Source organism: Amaranthus tricolor, chromosome 13 (genome assembly GCF_026212465.1).
Source record: "Amaranthus tricolor cultivar Red isolate AtriRed21 chromosome 13, ASM2621246v1, whole genome shotgun sequence".
In the NCBI taxonomy this organism is placed as follows: Eukaryota; Viridiplantae; Streptophyta; class Magnoliopsida; order Caryophyllales; family Amaranthaceae; genus Amaranthus; species Amaranthus tricolor.
In genome coordinates this window covers 21,183,856-21,207,655 of record NC_080059.1, presented here as the reverse complement: position 1 = coordinate 21,207,655, position 23,800 = coordinate 21,183,856, and the positions used below count along the sequence as shown (strand labels likewise).

Genomic DNA, 23,800 nt, shown 5'->3' with positions numbered 1-23,800 from the left:
AATTACACATCAAATACACCATATTTTTATCATTATACTTTTGACTAATAAGTAAACATATTAGATATTAAATGAATCATCTTGATAAAAAAATAAGAGTAAAAGTATAAAAAGAAAAAAAAAGAAAAAATGAAAACAAAAAAAAGAAAAAAAAAAGTAATTCAAGTATTATAAAATAAAATAAAATGAGAAGAAACGAAAGAAAACAAAGAAAACAAAATGAGAGAACAACAATCGAAATCAGAAAGGAATAAGAAGAATAGATAGAAAATAGAACGAAGAAGAAAAGGGAAGAAGAATAAGAATACCCAGTAAGGAATGACAACACACTTGAAAGAGAAGAACAACCTGCTGTTATCTTCATCAACTTTGGCTAGGGCAAGAACGGAGCACTTTTTCTCTTTTATAAACAATTAGTTCTTTAAGGGTAATCCAGTAAATGAAGCAAAGGTAAGTATTTTAGTACCCGAAACTTTTTTAAAAGGCAAAAACACAAGGTAAAATATAAGAGGCGAGGGAGGCATGCGCCTTTCCCTCGCATATTGTATTGCGCTACACCTTGAGTCTTTGAGGCGTTTTTATGGTTGCCTTGGTGCGTCTCACCCTTAGGCGTGTGTCAAGCGCGCTTTTCAAAACCAAGTGTAAACGTTTTCAAGATAAACGAGCCAATATTTCCTGCATTGTAAATTTGTAAAAAAATCATGTTTTAGGTCGTATCAAGGGATATCTTATGGTTTTGACCGATATTTAGGCGTTACAATAACTGCATCACTTCAATTACCGCATCAACGTTCCGTTATCGCGATCGCGACCGTTGCCGTATTTTTACACTATGGTTAAAAGAGAAAGAAATCACTTCAAGTGGACACTTCAAATACCCTCGGGAGTTTCAACAAGATGTGACCCATAAAATTAAGTGTGATGACGAAAATGGAGAATGGCTACTGGAATATTGTGTGATCCACGTCTGCCCTTAAAGTTAAAGGCCAAATTTTATCGAACAACCATTAGACCAGCGTAACTATATGGATCAAAATATTGGACTTTTAGAAAGGTTCATAGTAGAAAGATGAGAGTAGCGAAAATGCAAATGCTTCGATGGATGAGTGGGCATACCTTAAGGGATAGAAATCAAAACGAAGATATAAGGGTTTAGGAGTTGCAAATATTGAGGAAAAGATAAATGAGAATCTTTTAAGATGGTTTGGGCATGTGCCAAAAGCGGGCATTAGCGAACAGATAAGATAGAAAGCTGAACCTCAAGAAACCTAAAAAGAGGGCGAGGAAGACCAAAGATGACTCAGAGGACAAGAGTGGAAAAGAATATAAATAAGCTAGACTTACAAATTGAGATGCTACAATTCAGAATGAATGGATAAGATGAATCAATGTGAATGACCATTAAAACTGATATATTGGTTCATGTAACTGACCCAAATTTTTCGGAATTAAGACTTAAATGGTTTGTAGTATAAGAGACTTTTTTTAGGAAAAAAAATAGAAAAAAAAAGAAAAAAAAAACTAGAGCACGACCTTTAGCTTCCACACAGCACAAGCACGACCTCCAGCCACCATCAAACACAACCCACCCAATGGGGGGTGGCCGCATGGATAAATGATGTTTGGGTGGTGCGCATGGATGAATGATGTGGTAATGGCTCTGATGAAGGTGGCTTGAGAGGTAGTCAAGTCAGGGTGGTCGAAAAAGGTAAGGTTGGGCTTACATCTTTCTTTAGCTGGGGTGGAAGGCATGATGAAAGCAAGGAAGGGGGTAAGGGGCACTGTGGGTAAAGGGCACTGTGGAGGTAGTTCTCTATAGAAAATGATTGGTGCATTACTTGATTGCTCAAAGATAAGACAAACTAATTGTGTATATTATGAACATCTCAAGAAAATGAGATTATACATCCAACATGCATCCAAAAACCTCAAATTAAAGTTAGAAAGTCAGAAAGGTGTATATCATACTTGATACTATCAAAAAACATAGAAAAAAAAAGTATTTTCTACCAAGTCATAAAGTAGTTTGTAACTTCATAACCTAAGACTTTTGTGACTTAATACGAGGAACTTTATACATTACTTACAAATGGAAACAAGTATGGCCTCCATCTCATATTATTTGTAAATAGTACTCCCTCCTCTTCACCATAAGTGTCCCATTTGACTTTGCACAAACTTTAAGAAAGCCAAATGTGACCACATGGGGAAGAGAGAAAGGGTAGTGTTTTCATATTTTGAAGGGTAAAGTGGGGTTACTATGGATAAAAGTGTAATATAAGATAAGTTTTTTAAGGTTAAAGTTAACAACCAAAAATAGAACTGGACATTTAAGATGACTTAACTAAAAAAAGAAATGAGACACATATGTTGAATATTAACTAAAAAAAGAAATGAGACACATATGTTGAATAGGAGGTGTAGATTTAGCCATTAAACCTTAAATCTAACCAAACTTACCCCAAATCTACACTCCAAGTCTCCAACTAAACCTATTTTATTAAGTCACGATATGTATTCAATTAGAATACCATTACTTTTAATACATTACACTATCCAAGCCTAACTTTTTCCCTTCTAACCATAAGAAAAAAAAAGAGTAAAAAAGAAAAACATGTTAAAACTACTATGGGACTAACATTATACAAATTCTATTCAAATTATATTCTAAAAGCATAAGATTTCACATACTATACCCCATACAAGGAAAAAAGAATGACTTGGCCAATTATGAAATAAAAGGTACATTAAAAATTATTCAGTACCATTATGCATCTCACCATAGAGAGCATGAATTAGAGTTTCAACGCAACATACTACCTCTCAAATTTGTTACTAAAACAATAATAAACTCTATACTGCATATTCTACATTAGCTATGATATTAGCATTTTCAACTAACAAGAACATACATGTATATGAAATTTGCAAAATTTAAAACTAACCTAAAGAAAGCAGTTTAAACTATAATCTCATGCAAAATTCAGAGCTCAAGTGAATTGATGCACCATAAATTTGAAAGCTTGTGTGTTTTCAAACACTTTACTCAACCCTCATTTGAGTCTTTGGCCTTATTCTTGTTGCCATATCTTAACCCAGTTTCCTGATTCATCATTCCACCAAAAATGTAAAATCAAACTAATTACTAATAACAATAATTAAATAGTAAATGATGTCAGAATAATTTTAAAAAACCTGAGGATCGGGAATTGGTTTTCGTTTCTCAACATATTTGTATGGATCTGGTTTTGCAGCAGCAAGTGCAGCCTTCTCCTAAAGCACAAACATTACATCCAAAATAACAAATGATTATTAAACCCAAAAAACCTACAAGGTACTAAAGGAATTGCGTCCTGAAAATTTCCAGTAATTGCTGAATTTAATTTGAAAAAAATGTTATGGAAATAATAATTGTGAAACTTTAGTAATTATTAGGAAAAATTGTTTCTAAAAAGCCAACCTTTTGGTCATCTGCAAATAAAGGGTCAACGTTTCAATTATTCAATAAAAATATAACCTTTTGTTCATTTTTGCAAACAAAGAGATATTTTACTGGTAACAAGTATCACCATTTATTTCATATACCAACTATGTCATAGTTGTCATTACTTTATTTCAAAAAATTAATGTTACCATCTTATTCTTCAACTTCCACATTCTTTCAAAAACATGCTTTTAATTACCTTCTTTAACCCAAAATTTTCTGACCTTCCTTATTCTTTAATGGCGGTTCATGAAGAATTTTAGGGCAAATATCATTTTCGGAAAAACATCACAACACAAGTAAGTTTTAACTCTAAATTTTTTATAATTGATATCTCATTATTGATAATTGTTTGAATTTTGCTTAGAAATTAGGTTTCCCTCTATGGTGAAATTTGGTTAAACACATTAGAAATTAGGATTTGATTGTAATTGTGAACACAATGAATGGAAATGTGTCTATTAGAATTTGGTATGAGGGTAAATTTAAGGAAGCCAAAGGTTGTACTAGTTATGTTGGAGATTTTGGTAGGATAATGGAGGTAGATCAGATGATTTGTCCAACTCAAGCATCAACTCAACGAACTTAAGCATAACCTCAACCAACTCAAGCATTAATTAGCTAATGTACTGGATATGCTGGGACAACTTACTTGTAATACAATGTACTGCCTGTAGTAGTTTTTCTTTAATGTAATGGCTATTTTGAAATGTTTTGTTTTGAAACAATGTACTGGTTCAAGGTTTATGTTTTGAATTGTTGTCAATGATTTTGTATATATTTCATGTTTATTTTAGTGGAATGGTGCTTTGAAACTACATAGTGGCAGACTAGTTTGATGGGTTTCCAGCTGTTGTTTTGAATTTGTGGAGTCACATGTTCATTCAAGTGGAATTGTTGTTAATGAATCTGTGGATTTACATGTTCAACTGATGTACAGTGTCCACGAGAAAAAGAACCACACCCGCTCATTTGAGCCTTCAATGAACAGGGAGAGTAAAGAGATAGAGAGAAATAAGTAGACAGAAAGATTGTATGAAGATTTACAGAAAGAGTGAAAAGTTTATTAGGTTAAGAAATTAATTTTTTTAAATTAATAAAGGTTAACCGATTACTCTAGGTTGGCATTACCTAAAATCTCTTTTTTTGCAAAATTGAACAAAAAGTTGTATTTTTATTGAATAATTAAAATGTTGAACCTTTATTTGCAGATAGCCAAAAGGTTGGCTTTTTAGAAACAATTTTTCCTAATTATTATTTATTTGTTAGAAAATAAATATTATAATTAGGCCAATAACATTGGAAAATAATTAAAGTTTCCTATTCCTAGAAGGTCACACATTTTTATTAATTATTCTACGATTGTTATTGGACTAAGCTATAATTAGGGCACCTTATTCCTAAACTAACATATTTTATGTATAGAAAAAAAGAAACCCTAATACTAATTCCATATATAAAATCTCCCATAATCTTTGGGATGCAAATTTTGGTCATTTCATTTGATATTAGATAGGAGATTGGGTTGTTCTAACATAATCGTTGGGATGCAACTTTTGGTTATTTCATTAAGTAATTTTATTATTTTTATTACTAGATTGTAAATAGGTGTAAATTATGTTTGCCAAACCCACAATATTCTATGAGTTCGTTACGCGTAGGCATGCTTATCCTTCTTTATCCAAAATATAATTTTAATTATTAATTGAAATAAAGATGGTTATTATTTTTTAATCAAATTAATATGATTAATTCAATATAAAGATAGATTATCTTAAATTGTTAAGCCCAAATGGCATTACAAGGAACTCGTAATGCTCGCCATGGGTGCGAAAAGCAGTCTTAGACACATCTTGTGCTTTCATGCGAATTTGATGGTAACCCGATTTAAGGTCAAGTTTAGTAAACCATGTGGCTCCTTCTAACTCATCCAATACCTCATCAATAACCGGAATCGGAAACTTGTTGAGGACCGTGACCTTGTTCAAAGCCCGGTAATCCACACAAAAATGCCAAGAGCCATCCCGCTTTTTTACCAAAATAACCGGACTCACAAAGGGGCTAGTGGAAGGTTGAATAATGTCTACCTTTATGCGCTCGATTTCAGCTTTTCGCACATAAGGGTATCAATAAGGGCATATGCTAACCGGGTCACTCCCCTCTTTTAAGACAATAGCATAATCTTGCTCTCGGCTGGGTGAAAGTTTAGAAATGGGTTGGAAAACGGAGGGAAATTGTTGTAGTATATGGTTTAGAAAAGGAGGGATGGAAATGTCAGTGGGTGCCTCCAAGGTACTTAAGCCATTACATTCAATCAGTACCCCAAGGCTATTGGCTTGTAAGGCTTTGGCTAAGGCTTTCAGGGATATCTTTGAACACCTCAATGAAGGGTCCCCTGCAACGCTACTTCTCTATTTTCCCACCTAAATCTCATGCTTTGTGTTCTCCAGTTAACAATCCTTTCCAACCATTATACTCCAAAAATGATATCCAAACTACCCAATTCAAGAGAAAAAAGTCATCGCATATTTCCAGGCCTTGACATTTTTACAAATGTCGTCACCAAAAACCTTCGTCCTAGTACCCAAGGTAACTCCAAACAAGGCACATTCGACAGTGGCAACCGTAATTGTTGGGCTACGCTGGTGGAAATAAAGTTACTGGTAGCGCCGAAGTCAATCAAAATCACCACATCCTTCTCGTACATTGTTCCTCCCATCTTCATAGTTTTCGGATATGTGAAACCAACCAAGGATTGTAGAGTAATTCCCGATAGTGGGTCCTCCGATTCCTTTGCAGGCGATTCCTCCACCACCGTCATCTCCGGTTCTTCGAAATCGTAATCTCCCTCCAGCAAATCAATCCCATCTCTTTGTTCTTGCAAACATGAGATAAAGACCATTTCTCTTCACACTTAAAACAAAGCCCCTTGGATCTTCTTTCCCGCAATTCCCATTCACTCAATGGTTTCCCCTAATTTCCCAAAGGATTTTTGTGGGTTGGTGGGTTAGGGTTATGGGTAAAGTAAGATATGGGTTGAAAATTAGAGTTTACTGGGTTATATGTTTGTGCGTAGGGTTTTTGGTAAGGTTTTGGGTTATAAGGCCCAAACCGATTTGTCTCCTTTTGTCTCCCTAATTGGTATTGGGCTTTATTATTCTGTTCTATTCCCTCAGCCCATTCAATGGCCACTTTTGTAGTAGTGGGGTCTATTAACCTCAATTCACATTTTATATCTTCTTGTAGCCCATTAATAAAAGCACCCAAGGCAATATCCCTCGATTTTCTTCCCAACGGAATCAATTTTCTATGAATTCCTTGGCATACTCAGCTACTCCTCCCCATAGTCTCATAGCCAACCACTGCTCAACTAAACTCCCTTGATTATGAGGATGAAAATAACTCAATAATAGTACCTTCAGCTCCCTCCATAGAGTAATATTCTCCTCTAGTTCTTACCATTGATACCTAAACAAAGCGTCCCCCCTCATGCTCACAACAGCTGCCTCCATTTTTTTCCTCCTCATTAAGGTTGTAGAAGGAAAAAAAATGCTCTGCCTGAAGGATCCATTCATTCGGATTTCCCCCAATGAAAGCATGTAATTCCAACCTCTTGCTTTTCCAGTTACTCCCACCGGTCTCACCTTGCATGTAAGTGTGTGAAATATAATTGCATGTGTTTTGCATACGTTGGCTTGTAATAGAGGCGCATGATTAGCATAAGAAATCAAAGCACCGATGGTTACCATAACACATATTTTTCACAAAAGACTTTGGCTAATTGGTCATAAAGTAATGCATGATGGTTACTACAACACTTATTCCTTCACAAGAGACTGCAAACACATAACCCTCACCCCCATTACAACCTCCAAACCAACACAAAATTTCAATATGGAAACACCATCACCTTTTCTCACTTCACCCAATACACCTAAATACCTTGAACTTGAGCCTCGAGTTGACATAAGCATCAACAATCTATATGTAAAGAAACGCTCAAGAAAAGTGCACCTCAACCTTTGCTTACTCCAATCAAACAACAATATGAAGAGGCATGTGCAATAGATGTTAAAAATTAGCAAACAGTGGTCTTTGAGATGCATGAGCATGTGGGCGAAATTCTTGTCCAAGTACCATGTTTGAAGACAAACTTTTCTAAAGGAGTATGTTGCAAATTAAGGTCCACCTATATTTCAAAATCGGGAGCAAATTTTATTTAAGGCTTGTTTTATCCAAAGATAACAACAACATCAAACAAGGGTAGCTTTTATGTGGATGATATCAGGCCATCATTCAATCTTATTTCCAAAGCTAGTTCATCCTTAACAATTATTTGCAACAAAACAAGTTTCTTTCCCCGTGATTTAATTATGTTTTATTTTTCGAGGCCTTAGTTTATATAGAATGTTATAGTTTTATTTAATTTCTCTTATTTAACTTGTGGGAGGTTAATTACAAACACATGGACAGCCATGAAGCAAAGAAACTCCCCACTTGCTCAAAGAGACCTCCAACTACCTAGAAGTGCAAATCATGCCTAGAAATTACCTCATCATGGAAGGAAGTTATATACATCATAGGGAATATAGGAGAAGTTACAAATCGGTTTTTGTTTGACCAAAACCATGCACCATTTCGGGTTTAGAATTTTAGAAGTTATTTTTTATTTTTAGTTAATCTATAAATAGTTAGATTGTATTTCATTTTAAGTTTGGAGAATTTATGATATGAAAAAATCGAAACTTTGTGTTCCAAAACCTTTGTTGTTTTTGTGATTCTTGGATTAGACTTAAATTTGCAAAAGTTCTTATGCTTCGTACAATTTGTGAATACACTTGTGCCTTACAAGCCTCCTTACTTGCTAACTGGATTTTTAGTGAGTTTTGAGTTTAGCCAAACTTATCTCTAAATCATTCATCAAACAAAACTCTACTTGAATTCTTTGGTGGTGACTTTCTTATCCATTGAATTCAATTACTTCATCTTGCATTTGATCTTTTTTCTTTTCACATTTCTGCCTCACATTCAATTGAAGATTAATTATCCTTAATCTATCCTTCCTTTATTGTTTTGAAAATTAGGACAAACAAAATCAAAAATTGTTTCTTTTATTCAACAATTCATACTCCTCAAATTGCAATATTAGAGACAATTCATATTCCCTAGGGAGTAAGCAATCTTACAACCGACTGGTATTAGAGACAACTTTATCCTAGGACAAAACTAGAACACAAAACCGAAATTGTACTCATAATACAATATCTACCTCCAACTTTGATAAGCCATAACTCCCTCGTCCGATATCAAAATTGCAAAATTCTTTTGTTTTCGTTTTGGGTGTTTTTTCGAGATCTCCGCACCCGTAAAATTGCATAATTTTATATGTCAATTTGCTATTAAACTAGGCAGTTTTTTCGAAAGTATGCAAATATGAAGGTTTGTGATAACTAAGCTCAATGTCAGAAAATCTTCTCAACAAGATGTACCATTACACAAAAAGTGTGTTCTTTAATCATCGATGGAGGAACGTGCGAGAATAAAGCATCCCAAATACTTGATTCCAAATTACAACTTCAAACCATTCCTCATCCACAACCCAACACCATTTAGTACTGCAACCAATATAAAAGCCTACTAGTATCACAAGCAGTTCTACTCTGTTTTTCAACTGGTAAAGTTTATCAAAAGAAAATTTGGTGTGATGTTTTACCTATTGATACTTGTCATTAACTGTTGGGATGACCTTGGCTGATTGATCATAATGTAAAGCATGAAAGTTACTACAACACTTATTCCTTCACAAAAGGCCGCAAACACATAACCCTCATTGATCATAATGTAATGCATGAAAGCTAGCAACAGCTATTTTGTCTTTAGTTTGCGGTCCACCCTTGAGAAAGAAAAATTGACCACAAATAACCTTTATGATAAGAAAGTAATATGAGAATTGTTCTCATAAACATAGGAAAAGTTCTTAATAGTTCTATTTCATTCGAATTAAAAACTGATATGGATGTTCTTAAGATACGAAAAGGAAAAGAATTTAAGAGTGGAACGGCTTGAATGAAGCAAGAAGCTAAGAGCAACATTGATGCAACTTGCCTTCAACCTTCTGAAAAGCTTAAGACCATATCCAATTTTGAAGTAGCTAGAGAGCTAGTTTGTTACTGATATAATAAATGTTGGAAAAAGGGAATTGTCTCCAATAATTGAATCATAAGGTTCTTCAACTTCAAATATCCATGCTATAGAATTGATTTTGACAACTTTTGCTTCATGGGTGGTATTTGATACTAGTTGTGGAGCTTACATTATTTGTAAGGTGAAGGGACTTAAAAGAAGTAGAAAATCGACAAAAGAAGAATTTATAGTTCATGTCAGAAATAGAGCAAAAGTTGTTATAGTGATAGAGAGAGTTTATTGCTTATCTTTATCATCCTCATATAGTCTTAGAACTTAATAATTATTATTATTCAATTATGACTAAAATATACTATGTATTCCCAAAATTTTCAAATGGTTTGAAATACACATCTACAACGTGATGGTAAGAAAGACAGGTTAATGATTATAAGGCCATGTACTTATTACATTGTTGATTAGCCCACATAAGCTCAAAACACATCAAAAAGATTCATAAAGATGGTCGTTTGGTTTTGAATCATTTGATGTTTGTGAACTTTTCTAGATGGGAAAAATGACGTCTCCTTTCATGGGACCAAGTGCAATGACTAGTGATCTCTTAGCACCAATACGTATTTACCTCATAAAGTGAAATTCTTAATCAATTGAAATGTTCAAGCAATCCATAATGAAGTTCAAATCAGTTGGATAAAGGGACAAAGGCATTACGCATGGATCATTGTGGCGAGTACTTAGCCCAAATAATTGTCAATCATTTAACGAATTTTGAAATCCTCGTTGAACTCTATTGGAAATGGTGTAATCGATGATGAGTATTATTAGTCTTCCCCATTTTTTTTCTGGGGATTACACTTCATAATGAGGCTTTTATATTCAATAAAGTTTCATCTAAAACTGTATAAAGAGACTCTATATGAGCTATGGATAAGAATGGTTCTAAAAATGTCTTTCTATAAGAGATTTGGAGTTGTGAAATAAATGTAAATGTTTAAAATTTTGAGAAGGATTCACTATAAGAAGGATTCACTTGATCTGATGAGTGTCCTTTTTGGGTTATCCAAAAGGGAAAAGGGATATTACTTGAAGAGATCGAAAAAGATAATACCTTGAAATAATTTTTTCCTACCAATCAGTCAAGTCACGTATCAAAAACTGTAATTTGATACTTTAAAAATTCACTTAATATTATGCATGTGCTCTTGTTATTGGCATTGTTATCTGAAATGTAATTTTGTTAATCGCACCTACTAAAATCCACCTAATAAAATCCTATAACAACACTCAATTTTCAAATGCTAGTAACCACTCCTAGGAGAAATCAAGATTTGAAGTCAGATGTACGCAACTTTATGTGATAACAATGAGGTTTCATTTGGACTCACCCTTGTTAAAAAACTTCATCCTCTACACATGAAAAACAAATGCAAATGAAATCATTATCTCTCCCTTACCCTAATGTCATTAAGCGCTGTTTGGGGGACTCACCCTAATGTCGATAGAATCCGAAAGTTAATAAAAACCAGAAAACATACAACAACCAAAATAAGTAAATAAAAATAAATAAATAAATAAATAAAAGATTACCTCTTGTTGACGTTTGAGTTCTTGGGCAGGTTTGACCCAGAGATAATAAGCTAAGGTACCAGCAACTATCCATGAAGCTAAATTTGAACCTCCTCGTAGCCCTCCTGTCGCATTACCCACAAACGATCTTACAGTACCCAATTTTCTTCTCCAATCATTTCCCATTTTACTCGAACTAAATCAATTGATTGATTGTTGATCATTAAAAACCCTTCCCAGCACACCAGATTATTTTTAGCAGCTTATACAAATCACCTATCGGATTCTGATTTCAAGCAAACACTACTTGATCAGTACAAAAGATTGTTCTTCCGATTCTCTCGAACGCAGCGAATGGATTCAGGTTTGATGCAAAGGGAGACAATTAATTAATTAAAAGTTTAAGAAAGATTTGTTTGATGCACATTTGGCCACGTCCCCATATTTATGTATGAATTTTGTATTGGACGGGTTTCGGTAGCATATTTTGAATCAATTTTAGGTGTTATAATAATAATAATAATAATAATAATAATAATAATAATAATAATAATAATAATAATTAGAATATTCTAATATTTTTATAATTTTTTCTTAAATAATCCTACTTATTGATTAACTATAAATAATTCTAATTAGAGTAAACTTGGGTAACCCAATGACCTGCAATAATAGGTAATTCACCAAAAAAGATAAATTAAAAATTAATGTAAAATTAGAGAAAAATTTTAAAAATTTATATAAAAAAATTTCAAATATAAATAAAATCAGAATTTTTTAGCATTCTTTTAACATTTTTTTCGACATTTTATTTTAATTTATCTTTTTTTCTTAAAAACAAATTACTCTAACAAGTCATTACGTTACCAGGTTTATTATAAGAAAATACCCTCCAAAATTGAGATTATTCATGGTTAATCAATAAGTTGAATTATTGTAGGAAATCATGGATATATTAGATTATTCTAAGTAATTTTTTTTAATAATAATAATAACAATAATAAAAGCATATTTTGGATCAATTTTAGGTGTTATAATAATAATAATAATAATAATAATAATAATAATAATAATAATATTAGTCTATGAATTGATTCTCTCACTAATTTCTCTCTCTAGTTCTTTCTCTCTGGTTTTTGAGCTTTATTCCAAACCAGCCATGGCAAGGGGGAGGGGACGACCAAGGAAACAAGTGCCTCAGAAACGATTTTTGATTTCCGGTTTAACACCGAGAATTTTTGTTTATTATAATTTTTGTATATCTTTCATTAAACTATTTGGTGATAATATATACATGAGGTCTGAATAACTGCTCCTAGGCATAACTGCCATATTGCCTACATAACCGCTATACTAAATAACTGCTACTATACTAGATAACCGCTATACGCATAACTGTAATACATAGTCTAACACTCCCCCTCAAGTTGGGTCGTAGGGTCACCAACACCCAACTTGCGTAAGACTTCTTCAAAGAACTGAGTTCCAACTGCTTTCGTAAGAATGTCTGCTAGCTGATCTTTTGATTTTACATGTGGAAGCTTGATTATTTGGGCTTCTAATTTCTCCTTTATGAAATGTCTGTCCTCTTCTACATGTTTCGTGCGATCATGCTGAACTGGATTTTCTGAGATGTTGATAGCCGCTTGATTATCACAGTATAACTCACAACTTTGTGTAGGGGTGAATACCAGTTCAGTTAGTAAATTTCTCAGCCATAGGACTTTTGTGATTCCCATTGCCACACCTCTGAATTTAGCTTCTGCACTGGACATGGCAACCACCTTTTGCTTCTTACTCCTCCACGTGACTAGATTTCCTCCCACTAAAGTAAAGTAGCCTGATGTTGACTTCCTATCATCTCTATCTCCAGCCCAATCTGCATCTGTATATGCCACAAGATCAAGGTGACCATTTTTCTGATAAAGGACTTCTTTACCAGGGCATCCTTTGAGGTATCTGAGAATCCAATAAACTGCATCCATATGCTGAACCTGAGGTTCGTGCATGAACCGGCTGACTACTCCTACTGCATATGCAATATCTGGCCTTGTGTGAGCTAAGTAGATTAACTTCCCTACCATGCGTTGATACTGCATCCGATCAGCTAATTTCCCTCCTTCAATCATCTGTAGTCCATGGTTCATCATTATTGGTGTCTCGATGGGCTTGCAGTCCAGCATCCCTGTTTCAGTTAACAAGTCTAAAACATACTTCCTTTGGGATATGAAAATTCCTTTGTTTGATCTAAGAACTTCAATCCCTAGAAAGTACTTCAGTCTACCCAGGTCTTTCATCTCAAATTCTTGAAATAGTTTCCCTTTCAGATTTGCAATTTCGTCTCTATCATCCCTGGTAATGATCATGTCATCAACATAAATTATCAGGCATGTTGTTCTGCCTCCTCTTCGTTTAAGGAACAAGGTGTGATCTGAATTGCTTTGCCTATAGCCAAATTTCTTCATTGCAGAGGTAAATCTTCCAAACCACGTTTTAGGGGACTGTTTCAACCCATACAAAGCCTTCCTCAATCTGCACCCCTCATTCTCTGAGAATCCTGATGTAAACCCTGGTGGGGCTTCCATGTACATTTCCTCCTGTAGCTCTCCATGCAGAAATGCATTTTTCACATCAAATTGATGAAGGGATCAGTCTAAGTTTGCTGCAATTCTGAACAGAACTCGAATTGTATCAAGCTTAGCAACTAGAGAAGGTTTCTGAGTAATCAACTCCATACGTCTGAGTGTACCCTTTCGCCACCAGTCGAGCTTTGTACCTTTCAATCGTGCCATTTGAATTGTACTTGATCGTGAATACCCATCTACATCCAACGACTTTCTTGTTATTTGGTAAGATGCATTTTTCCCATGTGCTATTCTTATTAAGAGCGTTAATCTCTTCCTCCATCGCCTTTCTCCAATGTGCAGACATTAGGGCTTTTTCGACTGTGGTTGGGCTCTTAGTTATATCTAAAGTTACCTTAAATGCTAAGGCACTTTGTGACAAATTTCCTAATCCGGACGACTTTTCAATAGGATATCTCGAACGTTGTGCTTCATACTCAGAATCATATCTTCTTGGAGGAACCCCTCGAGTGGAGCGAGGAGGTAACATATATAATGCATCATGACCCCTTGTTTCAACTGTATCTGTGGCAACTTCCTCAGTCAGAGTATCAACAAACACATTATCACTGTTGCCTGAGTCAATTTCCTCGGTCAAAGTATCAATATCAACTATCACATTATCACTGTTAGTGTTTGCTGAAACAACTTGATCAAGAGCTGTATGACTTACCTGATGGTCAGATAGGATCGGTAGTGGTAGAGGAGTGGATAGAACATCTTGGTGAGGTGACTATGTAGCATTGTCAAATTGATCTTTTGGGTGAAGGTTGGGCAACCATGGACTAACTAACCAACTGAGATCGTCGTCGTCATGATACTTCTCCCCCTGACGGCGAAGATGGGGATAGTAGTACTCATTCTCGATGAACTCGCAATCCATCGTGGTATAGACTTTTCTAGTCGATGGATCATAGCACCGATAACCCTTTTGATTGTGACCATATCCAATAAAAATACATTTCACTGCTCTTGGTTCAAATTTGCTTCGTACCCTCGTTGGACAATGAAAGAAAACCGTGCACCCAAATATGCGAGGAGGTTGAATATGCGTAAAGGGTATAGGGAAATGGGTTTGGAGGGTGGCTAGGGGTGTGTGGTATTGGAGACTCTTTGTGGGAAGTCTATTGGTAAGGTAATTAGCAGTAGCGACAGCTTCCGGCCAAAGATGTGTGGGAACACGAGAGTCAAGCATAATAGCACGGGTGATCTCAAGCAGTGTGTGATTTTTTCGTTCTGCCACTCCGTTTTGTTGGGGTGTGTTACAACAGGATATTTGATGTATGAGGCCTTTTTGTTTAAAGAATAGGTCCATGTTAGAATTGATATATTCTCTACCATTGTCAGTTTGGAGCATGCGGGGTTGGGTTTGAAATTGGGTACAAATAATATTATAGAACTCAACAAACACACGAGAAACTTCAGATTTCTGTCTAAGGAAATAAATCCAACTCATGCGAGTACAATCATCAATAAATGTAATAAAGTACGAAAAACCATGTAGTCCTACAACTGGAGCAGGGCCCCACACATCAGAATGAACAAGCAAGAAGGGCTCATCAACTATATTCAAGCTGTTAGAATACGAGTGTTTGTGACTCTTTGCAAGAATACATGTTTCACACTTAAACTCAGGTTTTAATCCTACAAAATTAGGAAAAAGTTTTTCTAGGTACCCTATAGAAGGATGTCCCAGACGTCGATGCCATAGTTGCCTTTCCTTTGGCCCGCGAACAAGTGCCGCTTTGCCTTTTTGAGTCTCCTCGTCCAAGTAGTACAATCCATCTCTCTCAATACCACGCCCAATAATTTTCCCTGTCTGAGCATTCTGCACAATACAACAACCGGGTTTCATGAGGACCGTACAATCAAGATCTCTCGTAGGTTGACTCACTGACAATAATTTATGTGATAGGTCAGGCACAAATAAACAATTTTTTAAAGTGAGGTTTTTTGTGAAAGAAATAGTTCCGGCTCCGCTCACTTTAATTCCTTCCCCATTTGCGGTTTTAATAATGTTTTTCTTAGGTTTGTCATGAGTCAAAAAATCACTCAGGTCAAATGACATTGTATCTGTGGCCCCACAATCGAAAATCCAACCTTTCTCACAAAAGGATGACATATTAAAAGAGGAAGAAAGATTGTGGGATTTGGGCATAAAAGACAAAGAGGCACGTCCCCTTCCCTTTATAAAGGGTTGGGAGACTTCATTTTCACGTCCCCCTCCCCTTAACCCTAATCTTTCCTCTTCTTGTTCTGTTTGTGCGCCGCTTCTGGGTGAGAGGAGATCTCTTCCTCCTCCTTCAATACCTGTACTGTTCATGGCTGCCCCTTGTTTTCCTTTTTCCTCCTTTGATGGGGGTTCATCAGTGCTACATCCCACTGCTGCTCTACCGGTCCGGTTGTGTTCGGAAAAATGGGTCGGTTTCTTTTCCCCTTTTTTCTTCGGATCCGGCCACCATTCAGGGTAGCCAACGAGTTTGAAGCACTCATTTCGCGTGTGCCTTGTACCTCCACAGTAGGTGCATTTGAGGTGAGACTTGTCATCTTCCCGCCGGTAAGTCCTCCCTTTGGCCGTAAAGACTCCACCAGAGCCTGGTGATTCTAGATCTGATGAGGACTCCGTTTTCATGATTCCACGCCTTAATACCTCTCTCTTGATACTTGCATATGCTTCCTCCACTGTTGGGAGTGGATCTAACAGTAAGAGGTCTCGCCTATTTTTATCAAATGTTTGATGAATTTCTGCTAAAAGTTGGTACAATCGATTTTTTTGAATTAGTTGATTATAAACAATGATATCACCTGGATCTTTCATTGGGTTTGGTTGTCTTTTGTCGATTTCTTTCCATATCATGAGTAGCTTGCTGTAATATGTCTCAATTGTGTCTGTTCCTTGCTTGATTTTATTGGCCTTGACTGTTAAATCGAAAATTTGCAGGCCGTCTCTCCCACTACTATAGAGAGTTTCAATCCCTTGCCACAAAGCTTTGGCTGTTGGGAAATCGAGATACTGATTCACTAAGTCAGAATCTATATTCTCTAAGATCCATGAAATAACAATCGAGTCACGTTTGATCCACTGGCTGTACGCTGGGTCGTTTGTGGAAGGCGGGTCGTCTATGATGTGATTGAGACGATCTCGTCCACTAATGGCTAAGTGCATCAGCCTGGACCATTTTGTGTAATTTCGATTTGTTAATTTCTCTGAGATGGAGAGGGTATGGGTGTTGGTCACGGTTTCAATGGGCGGTTGATTGGAGTTTAACTGTTTGAACAGTTGCAACAATTGCCCCATTGTGACCGGTTGATCTGGAGCTATGACAGTTCTTGATTCGTCTGCCATTTTTGGGTTTTAGGTATGTTAATGGTAAATGATGAAGCTGCAAAAACGATTCAGATCGTTGCTGCTCCAATACCATGATTTCCGGTTTAACACCGAGAATTTTTGTTTATTATAATTTCTGTATATCTTTCATTCAACTATTTGGTGATAATGTATACATGAGGTCTGAATTACTGCTCCTAGGCATAACTGCCATATTGCCTACATAACCGCTATACTAAATAACTGCTACTATACTAGATAACCGCTATACGCGTAACTGTAATACATAGTCTAACAATTTTCTTCTTCTTCTCCTCACGGATCGAACTCCTTTCATCTGCTTCTCAATCTCACAAATCTGTTGGTCCTTCACAAAAACTGGATTTGACCATCCTTGAAAATGAGGTATTAAGCCCTAGAGCTTCGATACTACACCTCCAAAATCAAAGCCTATATTATAATTGGAAGGATACTCTTATGGGCGGTTCCTCTAGGTCTGTTACTGTTGAAGCTAGGGTTTCACCAAGAATTACTGTTCCATTGGATTGTGGTGTTTATGTGCCTGTTGTACCAAATCTGATGACCTTAGGTACTTCCTTTCCTTCTCCTAAACCTATTAAGATTTCTTATGAGGACATTGAGGATGAATTGAAGTTTTAGGATACCTCTATAGTCTGTTATGTCCTAGGTGCAAATCCCCTCTTACATGTTATTGGATTTGTAAGAAGGATTTGGAATGCCGCTGATATGGACAAAATTGGCACAGTAGCTAAAGGAGTCTTTATTGTGCATATGAAATCTGTTGAGGGCCTAGCAATTGCGTGTGAATATAATGGGATCTTGTTTGACAAGAAGCCCTTTGTAGTCAAATCTTGGTCTAATAATATATCCTATGAGAAGGAACACATATCCACAATTCCTATTTGGGTGCGGTTTACTAAATTAGTTATACATTACCGAGGTGAACGTTGTTTGACATTGATAGCTCGAATGCTTGGTAGTGTTGTTAGAACAGATAATGCTACCAAGAATAAGGACCGAATGCAATTTGCTCGAGTTCTTGTTGAACTAAGCATAGATGGTGAGTTCTATGACACTATTTCATTTACAAATGAAGATGATGAATTAATGACTATTACGGTCGAGTATGATTGGAAGCCCTCTAAGTGCAGTAAGTGTAAACAAAAGGGGCATGTGGAGGATGCTTGTAGAGTTGGTCTAATCCATAAATTGGTTCCTAAACCGGGTGTGGTGATTGAAAACACAGAAACTGATGCAGAGGGCTTTCGTATGGTAACATCAAGGAAAGCTGCTGGGAAGCAAATTATGGGCAGTGAAAAAGCTATTGTGCTTGACACTAGGAATGGGTTTGAAGTGCTCAATGATGACTCTATTCTCGCTTGGAATGTAAGAGGCCTTTACACAGCTAAGATACAATCTAAGGTTGCTCGTTTCCTCTCACATCATCATGTTAGCTTGTTTAGTCTCTTAGAAACTAAGGTGAAGCACTCAAACCTTGGTCTAATATATCAAAGATTATGCCCTAGTTGGTGTTTTTCACACAATTTAGCTTGGAGTTATAAAGGTAGAATCATGATTGGTTGGAAGCATGATGAAATGGTGGTTAATATCTCTTTTTGTAGTAGCCAGATTATACATCTATAGGTGACCCCCTCTTCGGGTGCTCCTTTCTTTTGCTCGTTTGTCTATGGTGCCAATAATAAACATGAGAGGCTCTGGGTCTTGCTTTGGTCCTTGGCTCATTCTAAGTGACTTTAATTGCATAGCGAATTTTAATGAACGCATTGGCAAAGCGATGAGACTCTCTGAAGTAGAACCTCTGAGATCCTATATTGCAAATTGTGATATCCATTATATGAAAAGCACTGGTCATTTTTATACTTGGAACAATAAATAAGAAGGTGGGCACCGTGTCTTTAGTAAAATTGATAGAGCTATATGCAACCCTCAATGGGATACTAAAGAGAGTTATGATCACTTCCCTATATTGGTGTAGTTCTCTGCTCAGGTCAGTCAGGCTAAACCCTTTAAAATTTTCAATTTCTGGACTAACAATGATATCTTTATTGAGGTTGTCCAAAGAGTTTGGTGAATACAGGTTACAGGCTGTATGAGCTTTCAAATCCAGCGGAAACTAAAAAAGCTCAAATCAGTTCTTCGTGATGAGTTCGTCCACCACCCGATTCAAGCCTCCCTTTGTAAGGTTGAAAAAGAGTATGTAGAGGCTCAAGCTAATCTCCACATGGACCCTCAAAATCATGTGCTTACGGATATTGAACATTCTTTAGCTAAGCAGTTGGGGAAGACCCGAAAGGACTATGCATCCTTTATCCAGCAACAAGCTAAATTGGACTGGATTAAGTATGGTGATGAAAACTCTACTATGTCATAACCATATTCGTATGCTTATTATGGATAATAAAGTCATTACTAAGTTATTATGGAGAAGAAGGCGTGTCTTGTGAGTGAGGGAGGGAGTAATACCCACTTAAAACCCTAACTCATCCTTTTTATTTTATTTTATTTATTTCTTTATTTAGTTGTTTATTTATTTAATTATTATAAAATCTCTAAAAGTCATCAAAATATTAAATAATTATGTCGATAAAATCTTAAGGTGTTACAATCTAATACACACCACAACAAGTCAATAAACTTTTAGAAATTATGAAATTATCCCTAAAGCAGAAGACAATCTCTACAATGACAATTCTTTCTAAATGAACTATATCCTAAAGAAATCCAAAATTCAATCAAGTTATCATCTTTACTAAAATAGATAAAGCAATCTAACTTAATTTCATTTAGAACTAGTATTAGAAAACAAATTTGCAAGATATGTGTTCTAATCAACCAATTCAATTAGCATTCGATATAAAGGATTAACCAAAGATACTTATATTAAATAGAAGGAAACTTACATATCAATGGCAAATAGGGACAAATTTTCCTTAAGAGAAAACTTAGCCAACCATGGCTAACTTCTTCAAAAGCTTGAAGAAAATGATGTTTTTGCCCAAATTACAAAACCTTAAGTTCTAACCCTAATTTAATTTTAACAAAAGTATATGATTCTAATACTAATGAATGATTAAAATTACTATAATACCTTCCTTAAAAACTAAATTTCAAAAGCTTACTTAATTGAGAAGAGAAGGATGAAATGATTGTCTTTAATTAGAACAAACTTCTACAACCCTATTTGCTGTCGTTCGCGTCCAATAGAAGTCAAAAGTAAAACGTGAATGTGACAACTTTTAAAAAAGGCGGAATAGCAAAGTTGCGACAAGTGTTAAAACTCGCGACCAGTGACTTAGCGATCTGTGAACAAATTTGCGAGCCGCAAATTACTCAAAAATTGCTTTCTGATTTTGAATTACTTTTGCTGTTGCTGTTGACACATTAATAATAATAATAATAATAATAATAATAATAATAATTATTATTATTATTATTATTATTATTATTATTATTATTATTATTATTATTATAATAATAATAATAATTAATAATAATAATAATAATAATAATAATAATTATTATTATTATTATTATTATTATTATTATTATTATTATTATTATTATTAATATTATTATTATTATTATTATTATAGTAATAATCCTAAAAATAATATAAATATAATAATGCTAGTAATAAGATTTACATATGTTTTAATATAAGTAATATCAATAATATTTAACTAGAAGTAACTAAAATAAAAACAAAATAAAGATAATAAAATAATATAACAATAAATCTCTATTAATGGTGAAACTAATAATTGTTTGGATGTTATGTACTTTGTAGAAAATGACATTGTATCATGTGACTATATAACATTTTTTTAGTATATTGGTGGTAAATATATTTGGGAAATTTCATGTGGTAATTCTGAGGTTTTGAGTTTTCCACATGGTAACCAAAACTTTTAAAAAATCCACGGGGTAACCTCAAGGTTTACCAAATTGTTCCATCGTGACCTTTTTGCACATAAAACGTTAGAAAATGTTAATTGAAGCTTAAAGGTTACTGTACGCTTATTTATGCGACTCGCCATTTCAAATGACATTTGAATTTAGGAAAAAAAATGTGATTTGATGAAAAATAATAGAGTTAGGGTTTATGTTTTGGGGAAAAGGTTGAAACTGATGGAATTTGAAATGGCGAGTCACATAAATAGGCGTACAGCAACCTTTAAGCTTTAAAATTAACGTTTGCAAACGTTTCGTATGCAAAAAGGTCACGATTGAACAATTTGGTAATGTTAGGGTTACTGCGTGAAATTTTTAAAAGTTTTGGTTACCACGTGAAAAACCCAAAACTTCAGGATTATCATGTGGAATTTCCCTATATATTTTTAATGCATCAAGTATTTTTAAAGAAAAAATGTTATAAACAAAACTAAAAGGCAACATTTATGAAAGCTTGAAGTAATCAATATCCTTCGATTCCCAGGCTATTAAGTGAATGCAGATAAACATAGATCGGGGAGCTTACGATGCCAAAAATATTGTTAAAAAAATTTCACTTTGCTAAAATAGTTAAGTTGCATTGTCTACTTAGAACCATTGTACAAATAGAGATAACATGTTTCCAAGCTTATTTTGGAAAACTTTATGGAAGTTGTTAGGAACCAAATTGATGTTCAATACTTCATACCATCCACAAATAAATGGATAGAAAGAGATTACTAATAAAACAGTAAAAAACCATACTAGGAACTTCTTTCATAGAAAAGAAACCATACTAGGGACACCTGTAAACGGAAACCTAAAGGACTATAATGAACAACTAACTAATGCTGAATTTTCATGTCATAGTCTAACAACAAAATTCTTTGCATTTGAATATGTTTGTGGTGTGAATCCCTTATCACTAGTTGTTTTGCTTGAGTTACCAAAACAAAATAAGCAAAACAACTTAGGATACATAAAGATGTCAAGCATCAAGCTAAATACTATTGAAATCCACAAACAAATGCAATAGAACATCATTCAAGCGAACTGTTAAGGGCTAAAAGTTATATTATTTTTACTCCTCTTTACGTACGATTTTACTACGTTCATTAAATTATATATAATATTTAGTATATATTTAATTTATGAGTTAATATCTACACTTATACAATTTTATTAACATTTTGTAGGATTTGTAATTAAAAATAAAGTTGGACGAAATGAGAAAATTGGAGCCGAACGAGGAAAAAACGTAATTCGCGAAGTACATCATAGTCCATTTTTTAAATGGGCATATCTCATTCATACGGACTCCAAATTAGGCGTTTTTTGAGGCCACGGACATCTACTCAAAAAGATCTACAACTTTTATGTTTTGTACAAAGCCTGATTCAGCTCATAACTATACGAAAGTATCTGTAGAAGTCGGTTGCAATAATTACAAGACAACTCAACTAGATAAGTGCTATTAAATGTCAAGAAGCAAATGTCTACTAAAATTCTCTTGCTAGGTGGTGGAAACTTGCCCTATTTCTATGGTTCATGTGTTAAATTCTCCACCACAATATTTTGCAACTTGGATGATTAAAAAAGAAGTTTAATTAGAATTGACTTGTATATTTTTGTCTTTTATTAATTCCCACCTCTATAAATAGAGGCCTTAACATGCAACAAAAATAGAGGGATATATTCTCATATAATTAAAGTTAAGTAGAGATAAAGGAGATTGAAAAACATATTTTTAAGTCTCTTCTTTTGTATTACAAAATTATTTACTTAATGAATTTTTCTTACTCTCCATATTTTGTCATGTTTAACTTGGAGTAAATTATTTTGTAGTAACATGTATTAATGTCTTGCAAAATTATTTTAATGAGATTTGAAATGGGTCTTTAATTTATGCAACTTTGTTATTGAGTACACTTAATTATTCTTGTATAAGTTAATGTTTTAAAACTAATTAAACTTTGTTTTTATTTCTAAATTTATATAAGATTAATTTTGTTGGGTACACTTAATTATTCTTGTATAAGTTAATGTTATAAAACTAATTAAACTTTATTTAGTTAGTTTTATTAAAGAAACAACTAGTAGTAATAACTGCATCTAATTTTACTATTAGAGTTTAATGGTTGGTGAAGTCTTCCTAAAATTAAAACAGTCAATTCATTAAAACCAAATTAGTGAACACTAGGGCTTTACTATCTTGGGTACAAATAGTAAGCTAAAATAAAAGGGTTGACAGGGGATTTACGAGGGTACTATAAATCCTACAGCCGCCTATTCATATAAAAGTTGTAATTACTCAATGATTAAAAATAATCTTGTGAATCACTAAAATACATGTTGCTACTACTAAAATATAAGGAAATATCATATAAAGGCTACAAAGAAAAAAAACTTCCAAGTTTGAGACCTGGTCTAGGTACATCTGAGGAATGACTAGTTTCCATATATGAGAAGCAACAAACTCATGCAAAGAGATAATGCATAAAAAATAACTTTTAGAAGATTATGGGATTGTTGAAAACTGTAACATAGGAGATGTCACTTTGCTTGGACCACGTGTGGCAAGACCCTATCTAATGTTGCACGTGATTAGTCTAATTAGATAAGTAGTTAGAAAGTTGTAAAAACTAGGAAGGGTATTATTCTAGGTAGAAAGATCCTTTTTTG

General features: G+C 34.4%; 1 protein-coding gene across 1 annotated transcript; it reads right to left on the bottom strand.

The window, feature by feature from the left end:
* Positions 1 to 681: 681 nt before the first annotated feature.
* On the bottom strand, positions 682 to 11,663 carry LOC130799013 (uncharacterized). The gene is made up of 3 exons (XM_057662118.1): positions 11,216 to 11,663; positions 3,196 to 3,273; positions 682 to 3,103 (listed from the first exon to the last, which is right to left on the bottom strand). Exons 1-3 carry the CDS (start codon positions 11,378 to 11,380, stop codon positions 3,047 to 3,049), a joined length of 300 nt encoding a protein of 99 aa, XP_057518101.1. The 5' UTR covers positions 11,381 to 11,663; the 3' UTR covers positions 682 to 3,046.
* Positions 11,664 to 23,800: the final 12,137 nt, after the last annotated feature.